The following is a 14,142-nucleotide window of genomic DNA, read 5'->3' as shown; positions in this document are numbered from 1 at the left end:
TGTCAGGCAGGGAAGAGATGGTCGAGTGAGGGAACCATGGTTGACAAGAGAGGTTGAATGTCTTGTTAAGAGGAAAAAGGAGACTTCTGTCAGTCTGAGGAAACAAGGTTCAGACAGGGCATTGGAGGGATACAAGATAGCCAGGAGGGAACTGAAGAAAGGGATTAGGAGAGCTAAGAGAGGGCATGAACAATCTTTGGCGGGTAGGATCAAGGAAAACCCCAAGGCCTTTTACACATATATGTGAGAAATATGAGAATGACTAGAGCGAGGGTAGGTCCGATCAAGGACAGTAGCGGGAGATTGTGTATTGAGTCTGAAGAGATAGGAGAGGTCTTGAACGAGTACTTTTCTTCTGTATTTACAAATGAGAGGGGCGATATTGTTGGAGAGGACAGTGTGAAACAGATTGGTAAGCTCGAGGAAATACTTGTTAGGAAGGAAGATGTGTTGGGCATTTTGAAAAACTTGAGGATAGACAAGTCCCCCGGGCCTGACGGGATATATCCAAGGATTCTATGGGAAGCAAGAGATGAAATTGCAGGGCTGTTGGCAATGATCTTTTCGTCCTCACTGTCCACAGGGGTGGTACCAGGGGATTGGAGAGTGGCGAATGTCGTGCCCCTGTTCAAAAAAGAGACTAGGGATAACCCTGGGAATTACAGGCCAGTTAGTCTTACTTCGGTGGTAGGCAAAGTAATGGAAAGGGTACTGAAGGATAGGATTTCTGAGCATCTGGAAAGACACTGCTTGATTAGGGATAGTCAGCACGGATTTGTGAGGGGTAGGTCTTGCCTTTCAAGTCTTATTGAATTCTTTGAGGAGGTGACCAAGCGTGTGGATGAAGGTAAAGCAGTGGATGTAGTGTACATGGATTTTAGTAAGGCATTTGATAAGGTTCCCCATGGTAGGCTTATGCAGAAAGTAAGGAGGCATGGGATAGTGGGAAATTTGGCCAGTTGGATAATGAACTGGCTAACCGATAGAAGTCAGAGAGTGGTGGTGGATGGCAAATATTCAGCCTGGATCCCAGTTACCAGTGGCGTACCGCAGGGATCAGTTCTGGGTCCTCTGCTGTTTGTGATTTTCATTAATGACTTGGATGAGGGAGTTGAAGGGTGGGTCAGTAAATTTGCAGACGATACGAAGATTGGTGGAGTTGTGGATAGTAAGGAGGGCTGTTGTCGGCTGCAAAGAGACATAGATAGGATGCAGAGCTGGGCTGAGAAGTGGCAGATGGAGTTTAACCCTGAAAAGTGTGAGGTTGTCCATTTTGGAAGGACAAATATGAATGCGGAATACAGGGTTAACGGTAGAGTTCTTGGCAATGTGGAGGAGCAGAGAGATCTTGGGGTCTATGTTCATACATCTTTGAAAGTTGCCACTCAAGTGGATAGAGCTGTGAAGAAGGCCTATGGTGTGCTCGCGTTCATTGACAGAGGGATTGAATTTAAGAGCCGTGAGGTGATGATGCAGCTGTACAAAATTTTTGTAAGGCCACATTTGGAGTACTGTGTACAGTTCTGGTCGCCTCATTTTAGGAAGGATGTGGAAGCTTTGGAAAAGGTGCAAAGAAGATTTACCAGGATGTTGCCTGGAATGGAGAGTAGGTCTTACGAGGAAAGGTTGAGGGTGCTAGGCCTTTTCTCATTAGAACGGAGAAGGATGAGGGGCGACTTGATAGAGGTTTATAAGATGATCAGGGGAATAGATAGAGTAGACAGAGACTTTTTCCCCGGGTGGAACAAACCATTACAAGGGGACATAAATTTAAGGTGAAAGGTGGGAGATATAGGAGGGATATCAGAGGTAGGTTCTTTACCCAGAGAGTAGTGGGGACATGGAATGCACTGCCTGTGGAAGTAGTTGAGTCGGAAACATTAGGGACCTTCAAGCAGCTATTGGATAGGTACATGGATTACGGTAAAATGATATAGTGTAGATTTATTTGTTCTTAAGGGCAGCACGGTAGCATTGTGGATAGCACAATTGCTTCACAGCTCCAGGGTCCCAGGTTTGATTCCGGCTTGGGTCACTGTCTGCGCGGAGTCTGCACGTTCTCCCCGTGTCTGCGTGGGTTTCCTCCGGGTGCTCCGGTTTCCTCCCACAGTCCAAAGATGTGCAGGTTAGGTGAATTGGCCAATGATAAATTGCCCTTAATGTCCAAAATTGCACTTGGTGTTGGGTGGAGGTGTTGAGTTTGGGTAGGGTGCTCTTTCCAAGAGCCGGTGCAGACTCAAAGGGCTGAATGGCCTCCTTCTGCACTGTAAATTCAATGATAATCTATGATTAATCTAGGACAAAGGTTCGGCACAAAATCGTGGGCTGAAGGGCCTGTTCTGTGCTGTATTTTCTATGTTCTATGTCCTATGTTCTCCCCATCCCCTCTCGCCAGCGTCCCCTCCCTATCCCCTCTTCCCAGTGTCCCCTCCCTATCTCCGCTCCCCAGTGTCCCCTCCCTATCCCCACTCCCCAGTGTCCCCTCCCTATCCCCTCTCCCGTGTCCCCTCCCCAACCTGTCTCCCCAGTGTCCCCCCCATCCCCTCTCCCCAGTATCCCCTCTCCCCAGTGCCCCTTCCCAAACTTCCAATGCCCTTCCCCATACCCCTCCTCCAGTGCCCCCTCCCCATCCCCTCCTCCAGTGCCCCCTCCCCTCCCCCCAGTGTCCCCTCCCCAACCTGTCCCCCCAGTGTCCCCCCCATCCCCTCTCCCCAGTATCCCCCCCTTATCCCCTCTCCCCAGTGTCCCATCCCCAACCTATCCCCCCACCCCCTCTCCCCAGTGTCCCCTCCCCAACCTGTCTCCCTTGTGTCCCCTCCTTATCCCCTCTCCTCATTGCCCCCTTCGCATATCCTCACCCCATTGACCCCTCCCCCATCGACCTCCCTCCCCTTCCCCATTGACCCCCTCCCCCTCCCCAGCTCCCAATGCCCTTCCCCATTCCCCTCCCCAGTGGCCCCACCCCATCCCCTCCCCCAGTGCCCCCTCCCCTCCCCATCCCCTCTACCCAGTGCCCCCTCCCCTCTCCCCAGTGCCCCCTCCCCTCCCCATCCCCTCTCCCCAGTGCCCCCTCCCATTGCCCTCTCCCCATATCATCAGATCATTGACCCCCTCTCCATAACCCCCTTCCCATTGACCCCCTCCCCAGTGCCCCCTCCACCTCTCCCTAGTGCCCTCTCCCCAATGCCCCCTCCCCAGTGCCCCTTCTCCCCATCCCCCTCTCCCTAGTGCCCCCACCCCCTCTCCCCATGCCCCTCCCCAGTGCCCCCTCCCCCTCTCCCCAGTGCCCCCTTCCCCCTCTCCCCAGTGCCCCCTCCCCCTCTCCCCAGTGCCCCTTTCCCCTCTCCCCAATTACCACTCTCCCCAATACCCCCTCCCCATCACCCCAGTACCCCCTCCCCAATGCCCCCTCCCCTCTCAGTGCCCCCTCCCCATGCCCCCTCCCCCTCTCCCCAGTGCCCCTTCCCAGTGCCCCCCCTCCCCCCTCCCCAGCTCCCAATGCCCTTCCCATTCCCCTCCCCAGTGCCCCCTCCCCCTCTCCCCATGCCCCTCCCCAGTGCCCCATCCCCCTCTCCCCATGCCCCTCCCCAGTGCCCCATCCCCCTCTCCCCAGTGCCCCTCCCCCTCTCCCCAATTCCCCCTCTCTCCAATGCCCCCTCTCCCCAATTCCCCCTCCCCAGTGCCCTCTCTCCCCATCCCCCTCTCCCCAGTGCCCCCTCTCCCCAGTGCCCCCTCTCTCCATCCCCCTCTCCCCAGTGCCCCCTCCCCCACTCCCCAGTGCCCCCTCCCCTCCCCAATGCCCATCTCCTCCCCAGTGCCCCCTTCCCATCCCCTTACCCAGTGTCCCCTCCCCTCTCCATCCCCTCTCCCCAGTGCTCCATCCCCTCTCCCCAGTGCCCCCTCCCCTCTCCATCCCCTCTCCCCAGTGCCCCCTCCCCTCCCATTGCCCTCTCCCCATATCCTCACATCATTGATCCCCCCTCCCCATAACCCCCTCATCCCCCCTTCCCACTGACCCCCTCCCCAGTGCACCCTCTCACCCCAGTGCCCCCTCCCCAATGCCCCCTCCCCAGTGCCCCCACTCCCCATCTCCCAAGTGCCCCTCCCCAATGCCCCCTCCCTCCCCAGTGCCCCCTCCCCCTCTCTCCAATGCCCCCTCCCCTCCCCAGTACCCCCTCCCCTCCACAGTGCCCCTCCTCAGTGCCCCCTCCCCCTCTCCCCAATGCCCCCTCCCCAGTGCCCCCTCCCCCGCTGGGACCCTGCCGCTTGTCCCAGCGGCTGTCAGGACCCATCAGCAGACGTCATTCCCGGGGCTGGCAGCTGATAAATGTGCTTCCTGATACTTGGCTGCTTCGCTTCAGAGGACGGAGGGGAAAGGCAGAGCATTGAGCAGGTACATAACCAGGTCTCTGTCTGCGTGTGTCTCTGACTGTCTGTGTGCGCAACCCCGGACTGCATTTAACCTGTTTGACTATCGTTTGCCTGAAACTGGGTGGGAGCTGGAACTAATAAAAGGTCAGTTTGTGTGGGATGGGTAGGGGAGAGAACGGTTCAGAAAGTGGGTTTAATAGAGAAACATTGGGAGAGTTTGCACGCACTGTCCTTTCACACTGATCTGTGCTTCCAAATTTAGCTGAATGCTAGAAATCTGCTGTCCTAGAATAAACTTCCCATTCCTCGCTCCCTGTTTAACACCAGGGATTGGGAACGGTCACAGACTCCCCCCCCCCCCCCCATCCCAATCTCAACAATCTCTGGGGAAGACTGCTGCACTTTGCACCATTTTTTTAAAAAAAATCATATATATGTATTTGATTGCAATGCTGGAAGTTGTGAAATTGATGGCTGGGGGAGCTGGAAATTCACTGGCATGTCGTAATCGTTTTGTTTGTGGTTTATTGTTACTTTTTAAATTAATTACATGGATTCCGAGCATTGGTGTTGGAGTGGGAGGTCAGGGAATGAAATAGGAGGAATGGTCCCTCGAGTGGCCGAGGAGACACTTGTCTGTTGAACTCCGGAATAACATTGTAGATGTGGTCGTAAAATAGGGGTTTAATCTGCTCTGAAATAAATTGCTCTCTGGTGCAAATTTTCAACTTCGCAATCACGGCTGCCGTAACAATGAATGACATTTGATTAAATATATAACCAAAATATTATCCTGTGTGCCATGGATATACAACAATGATATAAAATCAACATAAGTGTCTGTCAATGGGTGTCTGTTCAAATGCTTTTGATGAGATTACGTTTCTTAATGCCCTGTAGTTTTTTTTTTTACTTTTGTAAAGATTTTAGCATAGGTTTGGGGAGTTGAAGGAACCTGGAAAAATGTGACTATCCTATAATTGGTGTTGTGAGTCACACAGTCCAGGCATGTTTGGTGTCTTGTTACAGTCCATATATGGCCCATTTGTAGCTGTGACCTGTCCCTGTATGGCTATTCTATTCTTGGGAGACCCTTCAGTCCTTTCTTTCTACAATGGGCAAATCTTTTAATTTGATGATTCATATCAATTGTTACATTTTATTCATGAACTTTTCCTGTCTCTCTGTTTTCCCCCCCTCTCCCCGCCGACCTCGTGTAGCGTCTTCAGTGGCTGCTGCTGGGAGAGTGAAGGATGTCGACCTACAATGTGTCTCTGAATGGCCCTGCACCTTGGGGCTTCAGGCTGCAAGGAGGGAAGGATTTCAACATGCCTCTGACTATATCGAGAGTAAGTTCATGATTCCTGTCTGCTTCAATGACTGCATGTCCCTACTGTTCGACGCGTCACTTTATTTTGAGCACCATCAAAGACCCACTTTGAAACCATTCAAAAGTCAGTGTGAAGATTCGAACCGCTGGAGGCTTCGATACCGTCAATTCCTGTTCACATGACAGGGTTTCTGGCCTTCTCATTTGCACAAGGCATGCTAATGTCACCCCTCAGATTTTCCTGACCTATTGAGTATTTACAGCACTTTAATTTATATTTGGAGGTGCAGTGGTTAGCACTGCTGCCTCACAGCGCCAGGGGCCCGGGTTCAATTCCGACCTCGGGTCATTGTGTGGAGTTTGCACATTCTCCCCCGTGTCGACATGGGTTTTCTCCAGGTGCCCCGGTTTCCTCCCGCAGTCCAAATATGCGCAGGTTCGGTGGATTGGCCGTGCTAGATTGCCCCTTAGTGTCCAAAGATGTGCACGACAGGGTGGGGTGGGTTGGGGAGTGGGCCTTGGCAGGGTGCTCTTTCGGAGGGTCGGTGCAGGCTCGATGGGCCGAATGGCCTCCTTCTGCACTGTCGGGATTCTATGGTCTCAAACTTTCAGCATCCGCCGCATTTTTCTTTAGTTGGTTTGGATACTAATGTCAATCTGTTACCATTGACCTAACTTGGAGCGGCGATAGTTTTCAGATTAAATCACTTTCTAAATAGCATTCAAATTCCTGAAGCAGCCAATATGTCTGAGCAGAAAATCTCCCCATGACACATTAGCAGTTATTTCCCCCATACTGACATTCTACAATTCTCCCAGTGAAATACTAAGCCCAAATACTTCAACCATGAATCAACTGAAGGCTGCACCTTCCATAAATTGCTCTTGTATTCTTTGATGAAGATCCCATGAGTTGATCCCAGGATTTACTCGGCCAGATCTGTGTGCAGAGCCCAGGTGTGACTCACAGCCCCAGCTGAGACTGGGTCTAGAAGTGCGCTGCCAGGCTGCAGAATCCAATCCCTTGGCCCAAATTGGCTATCTCTTGGATGTGTGCCCGCCATGGGTTGAGGGTAAATCAGAGATAAAGTTGGTACAAAGACCCTTAATGCCCCCGGTGGTTAGTCAATAGGAACCTCTCAATCTCACTAAAAGTGAAAAAGCAAGGGCGGCAGGGTGGCGCAGTGGGTTAGCACTGCTGCCTCACGGCGCCGAGGTCCCAGGTTCGATCCCTGCTCTGGGTCACTGTCCGTGTGGAGTTTGCACATTCTCCCCGTGTCTGCGTGGGTTTCGCCCCCACAACCTAAAGATGTGCGGGGCAGGTGGGTTGGCCACGCTAAATTGCCCCTTAATTGGAAAAAATTAATTGGGTCCTCGAAATTTATTTTTAAAAAGTGGGAAAGCAAAGTCTCCAAAATGACATTGTTGTTTATTTTGTTGGTTACAAACTCTGGTAATTCGGCCATGAGCCAAATTGCAACCCTTTTCCCTTTCCGCCCTGGGTTTAACTCGAGGTCCTGTCTTTCACAGCGACGACCTTTTGTATCAATCTCCCTCTTCCCCTTTTCTCCACCTTTTTGAGATTGCTCTAGTGTATTCAAGTGCCCAGAGCTTCTTGTGGGCTTCAGTCCCCAAAGCACCAAAATCCACCTTTGTCATATCCTACCTTGATCATCCAGGGACCATTTAATGCAACAACTCGTTCCTTGACCTTTTGTAGATTTTTTTCTTTGTACCAAAAAAAAAAAGTTGTAAGTTATTGATGTCCAGTGTGCTTTTCAAACACCGCATGGTCTTGCAAACCAGAGGAGCTATGTAATTGCTGAGTTTATTAGTTGTGGCGTTGGCAACTTTCTGAAAGAACACGGTGGGCGTCTAACTGACTCTAGGAGCAATGGGATCAGCACTGGAGACATAGATATTCATAGAACATACAGTGCAGAAGGAGGCCATTCGGCCCATAAAGTCTGCACCGACCCACTTAAGCCCTCACTTCCACCCTATCCCCAAAACCCAATAACCCCACCTACCCTTTTTGGACACTAAGGGGCAATTTAGCGCGGCCAATCCACTGAACCTGCACATCTTTGGACTGTGGGAGGAAATCAGAGCACCCGGAGGAAACCCACGCAGACACGGGGAGAAGGTGCAGACTCCGCACAGACAGTGACCCAGCGGGGAATCGAACCTGGGACCCTGGCGCTGTGAAGCCACAGTGCTAGCCACTTGTGCTCCTGTGCTGCCCAAAGCCAGGGTTGAGCTGACTCCAGCTTTGAGCAGCGCTTTGAAAACGCTGATCCTTCAGAAACATCGGGAAGGTGAAATCCTGCCTCTGATTGTGTGGTGCACTTAAAGGCTGATGACTGTTTCCTAACCAAAGCAACTGATTACAACACTGGTGATAAAGGAGATTTCTGTAACAATTAAACTCATTAGCTTGCCAGCCGGATCTTATTCCAGTTGCACTGAATGGCGATATGCTCATGTGCAAGTATTTACTTGACCATTTCTGTTGTGAGTGGGGTATCCTATTATGACACAGTTGCAATATTTGGAAGGTTGCAGCCTGGATTTTAAGGCTGGTGCCCTAAGCTGGGCCGTTTGTGACGTCCACCTTAGTGCGCTGGAACTTCATCCCATTTGGTTCCTGAAACGTTTAGGCTCTCTAACCCTTGGCCCTCACACCCCTCACCCGCCACCTACCCCCAATGCCTATCCATGCCAATTTGGGCCAACCATGCCCCACCCATTCCCCATTGGCCTCTTGTCCCCTCCATTGATGACTCATGCCACCCACCTATCCCCATAGCCCTTTGCAGCGCTTATGCCAACTTAGTGGCAACTGCCGTCCCCACCCTTTGCTTTACACCAATTCACCCAGTATCCACCATGGGCAGCTCTCTGAAGTTACGCTGAGATGAAATAAAATAAAGTTCTCAATGACTATTACAGACTTTATATATAAAAAATCTCTCATTCGCGAATCTCCATTCAATACGTTCAAATCCCCTTCGTACTTAATTCCTGATTTTAAAAAAAAATCATCTGTACTCGTAGCCCCATATCAAAGGCAGCTAATCCCTTAATAACTTATTTGAGCTGTCAATCAAACTGTGAGGATACAGGCACGACCCCCCCTCCACACACACACACATTGTTTAATAAGCTGTGGAAAGCAGTCAAGCATTACTAATGCTCTAATGATAGCACTAATGACAACAAACAGCTATGGAAAATGCTAGAACAGAATTTGTTTAACACCCAGATAGAAGCAGGAAGTTTTAATGTTTAAAGGTCATGCCATTTAAGTATCCTGACTGTTTGCTTGTTCTACAGATAGTTTCAGCCCTTCCAAGAGCATTTATGCCCTCTCTAAATATCTGTAACTCCCACACCATAGGGTAAGGGCTTTGCTCCAGAAAAATGTGGTCTGTTTGAACTCGGCACTGAATTCAAATGGCCCTGTTGAGTTTGTGTTTCTCACATGTGAGCGTCACATCATGTCCCTGTTCCCCCGGGTGGTAAAAATGGTTTCTGCCGGATATGGGGACAGTACCCAAGTACCAAATGGCGATATTTGGAGTGCTGTGTTCAGTTCTGGTTGCCATATTACGAAAAAGATACAAAATCACTGGAGAGAAGATTTACAAGGATGCCTGGGTATACATATCAGAAAAGAATTGACAGACTCGGTCTCTTTTCTTCGAAAAAAGAAGGCTGAGAGGGGTGGCCTGATTGACATCTTTTAAATTTTAAGAGCAATTTTCTCTTGTGGGGAGGAGCAGAACTAGAGGTCATCAATAAGATAGTTACCAAGGAATCCAATCGGGTATTCAGAAGAAGCTTCTTTACCCAGAGAGTGGTGAGGATGTGGAAAAGGAGCGGTTCAAGCAAATGATATAGAAGCGGAAACTGGCGAAGGGAATCGATGGTAATGATCGTAGATTTAAATGAGGAAAGATGGGATGAAGTTCAAGTGGAGCTCAAAAACTGACATCGACCAGTTGGCCTTTTTTTTCTTTATTCGTTCACGGGATGTGGGCGTCGCTGGCCAGGAGAGCATTTATTGCCCATCCCCGAGGGCATTTTAAGAGTCAACCACATTGCTGTGGATCTGGAGTCACATGTAGGCCAGACTAGGTATGGACGATGGATTTTCTTCCCTAAAGGCCATTAGTGAACCAGATGGTTTTCTTAATGACATCGATAATGATTTCATGGTCATCTTTAGACTTTCAATTCCAGATTTTTTTAAAAAATTGAATTCAAATTTCACCATCTGCCAGGGGCTGACCCTGGGTTTCTGGATTACTAGTCCAGTGACAATGCCACTGCCTCCCCTGTGTCTTGTATCCTTTGTCATGCAATATTCTGGTCACGTCCCATCTTCCATGCTTTTTAAGCGCACTTTGAATGGTGAGGAATGGCGGAAGGATTCCTGGGCTGATTATTAGCCCTTTGAACCATGTCCATCAATGCTCCTTCTGTGGCCAACCGGTTCTAGGGTGCGGTCTTCCAGCTCTACCCGATGCCGGTGTTGTCCGATCACGCCGCAAATCAATGGGCGCTTGGCCAGGCCACTGAATCTCTTGTGGCATGCCCTGCCACAAAAGTGGCAGGAAAATCCCAATCATCGTATGGCACTTGAACCCAGGGTCAGACATGCTACCCATTGCGCCACAGGACAGTCCATTAACAACAAATTATCCCAAACTTGCTGCCCCAAACTCTGCTTGTCCATTATTTCAGTTCTTACAAATTTCTGGCTCCCAAGGTCTCCTATTTAAAATCTTTGCCTTTAAACCCCTCCATGGTCCTCTGCGATCTACTCCAATCCTATACCCACCCTCCCGCCCGAAATATATTGTTCCTCTGCCTGGACTCTGGTGAAAATTCTCCCATTTTCACCATTGACAGAAGAGTTTTGTTCCTTCTGGATCCCAGACTCTGGAGACAGCACTTGCTCAGTGCAATAGAAGGTTTCCCGTGATCCAAAGATAACTGGGACTACGAGATAGGACAGCAAGGGCAAGAGAGATGGTCCTCAAGAAGCCAGGAAGCTGTTGGAACAGCTCTAGATATTTTGCCCATAATGAGTAAAGACTGCAGACAAGAGGCTACCTCATCTCTAGCCCTGCCCTAGTTCCAGTTTCAGGTTCTTTACTTTGTAAAGATCAACTGCAGCCGTGAAGCCATACCTTTTCCTCAAATGGAATTGACCTGCCAGCTGTTTGATTCAGGTCACTGTCAAGAACAATGGGGAATTTGTGGAATGGTGATGTCATGCTATGTTCCACGGATTCACAAATGGGATTCCTCACCCCTCATCGGGGATTGCAGGGCAGTCATTGTCTGTGTAATGAATGGCCTTGTTTCAGTCTCTTCCTGAAAAATTGTCTATTAATATGTTCTGATGCGTTTGTTATTTGGCAGCGAGTCACCGATTGATAGACGAGGTGATAAGACCAGGAAGGTTGCAAGGTCACCTTATCCCCTGTCTATGCTTCAACTAGCATAGTTGCATTGGTAACTAGTAATGCAATTAAAATTGCTTTTATCTGTAAAAACACCTTTTCAGTGTAATACAACATATGCAGCGTCTCTTCATGCAGGAGAGCTGGACTTGCCTGCTGGAGATCAAGACTCAGTCACGAAGTGAGAAGCTTTGGGAGAGTGGGGCAGGCCAGGGAGTGGGGGGTTGGAAAGGTTAGTCGGGGGGGGGGGCACTAGGTGGAATTGGGGTTATGGAAGAACACCACCTCAGAGGGCATACGTAAGGCAGATTGAGACTGATGAGGGAATTATTAGAGCAGGGATTCAGCATTAGGAGTGAGAAGGAATTTAATCCCAATTGGATTGTTCAATTGAACCAACACAAATTTTATAGCGACGGAGGTTTATTATAATAATAATAATCACTTATTGTCACAAGTTGGCTTCAATGAAGTTACTGTGAAAAGCCCCCTAGTCGCCACATTCCGGCGCCTGTTCGGGGAGGCCAGTACGGGAATTGAACCCGCGCTGCTGGCCTTGTTCTGCATTACAAGCCAGCTGTTTAGCCCACTGTGCTAAACGAGATTAGGTGCTGAGGCTGTTCTATTTTGGGGCAAAGGAGACCGAGGAGAGAGATGCATGAGGTTGCCAAAGAAAAGCTGTTACAAGAACGGAGAATGCTGGGAATACTTAACAGGTCCAGCAGCATCCGTGGAGGGAGAAACCAACTTAATATTTCAGAAAAGCTGTTCCCATTAGCTGATCATACAAGGACTAAGGGAACAGATTTAAGATTTCGGGCATGAGATTAAGGAGGGAAGGATGTGAGGGAAAACTTTTTTTTTAACACAGCGAGTGGTAATGGCTTGGAACACGCTGGCCACGAGGGTTGGGGGGTCAAACGGAATTGGAGACTCGCTGCCCACGAGGGTAATGGAAATGGAGACTATCGTGGAATTCAAAAGGAAATTGGACAGGCACTTTGGAGAAATAAACTTGCAGGTTAAGGGGAGAGAGTGGTGAGGGGGGAATGGGACTGACTGGATTTTCTTCAGAGGGCCATTGGATAGGCTGAAGGACTCATACGTCATGATGGAATGTCTGGGGAAAATTCAACACTGGATTTAAATAGTGCACATATCAGGCAGGTAATTTAATACTTGAGGTGGCTATTGATATATTTGCAAGGTGCAGTTGTGGAGTGTTAGGCTGGTCGTGTGTGTCTTTTTATTAGTGTATGTGAATGGTAATAACTGATTAACTGAGAGAATTATGACGTTGGTTTCATCGAACGTAAATAGCGGCTGCAGCAATGTAAATTTAACATTGCCTCAAGGAGGGCGGAAATCACAAGGTTATTGCCCCAGCTCCAATGTGAAAATTAGATTCTCAGCAGAAGCCATTAATGTCATGCAGATTCATTTCCTTCCTAAGCAGCTGGATTGAATGTGATTGAGGAAAGATTGAAGGTTATTCAGATATGAAAGCAGAAAGACAATCACATGCTTCGTAGGATTTGCAAGTGTCCTTTGTTGGAATGTCACTGGTCTGGTCAACTTCAAATCATGATGTTAGATTAAGTCCCCAGAAGTATTGCTCGCTTATCTTTGGGAAGGGGGTGGGGTGATCAGCATAATGGTTTGCATTTCCTCTATATGGAGGTACTTTGAGGCTGGTCACCTTCCTGAGCAATTGGGGCGAGTGCATCAGTGTAAATGGTACATCATGTGAGAAGTGGGCTTCGCGAGCTGAATCGCCTTCCCCCATGATCCTAAGTGTCAGGATCCAAGCGTGCTTCATAGGTCAAATAATGTTACCTGAGTGACCAGGACAGAAAGGAAAAAACAGTAAAACTTGGAAATGAAGTGTATCAGTAAAAACGGTCCGCAGTGGTCTTGTCTACTTTAAAATGGAACTCCAGTGATCCGGGTGCCAGTATTATTTTTCTTTTTTTAAATTGGGATTTAACCATTTAAATCCGGTTTTCCTGCGGTCAGGCCTAAATTGATACCCGGGATCAACATCAGTTTGGTTTGTTCCACTGACGGGGTTTCTTGTTGCCAGGATAACCGCGATTGCACATTCAAAGTAGGTCATTGAGGATGAAGTTGGGGCACTTTGAGGACATGGACAGAGAGTCCATTCTTTGCTTGGCTTAAAAAGAATAGAAACTGGTTTCTTCCAGCGTGACGTTTCTCAGTTGCTTTCAGGGACCAGATGTGTCGCACTCACCAATGTGTTGTATATCTGTTTCATACATAGTTGGTCTCGGGCCTCTATACTGAGGAGATAAGTACGTGCTGTATTACACACCTCAGGAGAGGGGGCGGGAATTGTAATGGCGCTTTCAAAACCCGGGGCTGGATTTTCCACACCCCGACGCCAGAATCGTGTCCAGCGCCGGGGCGGAGAATCCACTTCCGCGCACGGAATCTGTACCGGCGACGGTTTTACGCCGCGTCACGTATCACCTACCTGCGGCCATTGCTGGAGGCGCACTCCGCCCCCGACCGGCCGAAGCCCCGGCGGCGTGGCCAATCGTGGTCCTGCGGACTCAGTCCGCGGCCGCCATGGTCAGGGGCGGGCCGACCGGAGGGCAGGAGGGGCCTCACACGGGCCCGTGGTATTTTTGGGCAGGCTGTCCGGGTCGGGCGCGCGGCCGATCGGGGGCACTATTTGTGCAGTCCAGTTCCGCGGTCTGAGTCCGCCATGGAGCACGGCGCGGCCGCTGGAGGCCACCGCTGTGCGCATGTGCGGCCTCTGACCCGGAAGTGCGGGGGTCCGTATCTGCAGCTAAAGCTTCCCGATGAGTCACTGCTAGCCCCCTGCAGGGCTGTGAATATGTGGCCTTCTTCTCACCAGTTTGCCTGCCGTGAAAGGCCACATTTTGTACGACGCCGTGGGGACATAGTCCCAGAAACGGAGAATTCAGCCCTTGGGATTCATAA

At 49.9% G+C, this 14,142-nt stretch overlaps 1 protein-coding gene across 1 annotated transcript in view; it reads left to right on the top strand.

Annotated features, from left to right (window-relative positions):
• Positions 1 to 4,234: 4,234 nt before the first annotated feature.
• Positions 4,235 to 14,142, top strand: part of ldb3a (LIM domain binding 3a) — a 214,160-nt gene continuing 204,252 nt past the window's right edge. The window contains exons 1-2 of the mRNA XM_072491352.1: positions 4,235 to 4,393; positions 5,592 to 5,720. Of these exons, the coding sequence (XP_072347453.1) occupies positions 5,625 to 5,720 (96 nt within the window). The 5' untranslated portion in view covers positions 4,235 to 4,393; positions 5,592 to 5,624. The remainder of the gene's footprint in view (positions 4,394 to 5,591; positions 5,721 to 14,142) is intronic.

Source organism: Scyliorhinus torazame, chromosome 28 (genome assembly GCF_047496885.1).
Source record: "Scyliorhinus torazame isolate Kashiwa2021f chromosome 28, sScyTor2.1, whole genome shotgun sequence".
NCBI lineage: Eukaryota > Metazoa > Chordata > Chondrichthyes > Carcharhiniformes > Scyliorhinidae > Scyliorhinus > Scyliorhinus torazame.
Note: the sequence above shows the minus strand (reverse complement) of the source record. Positions and strands in the feature narration are given on the sequence as shown.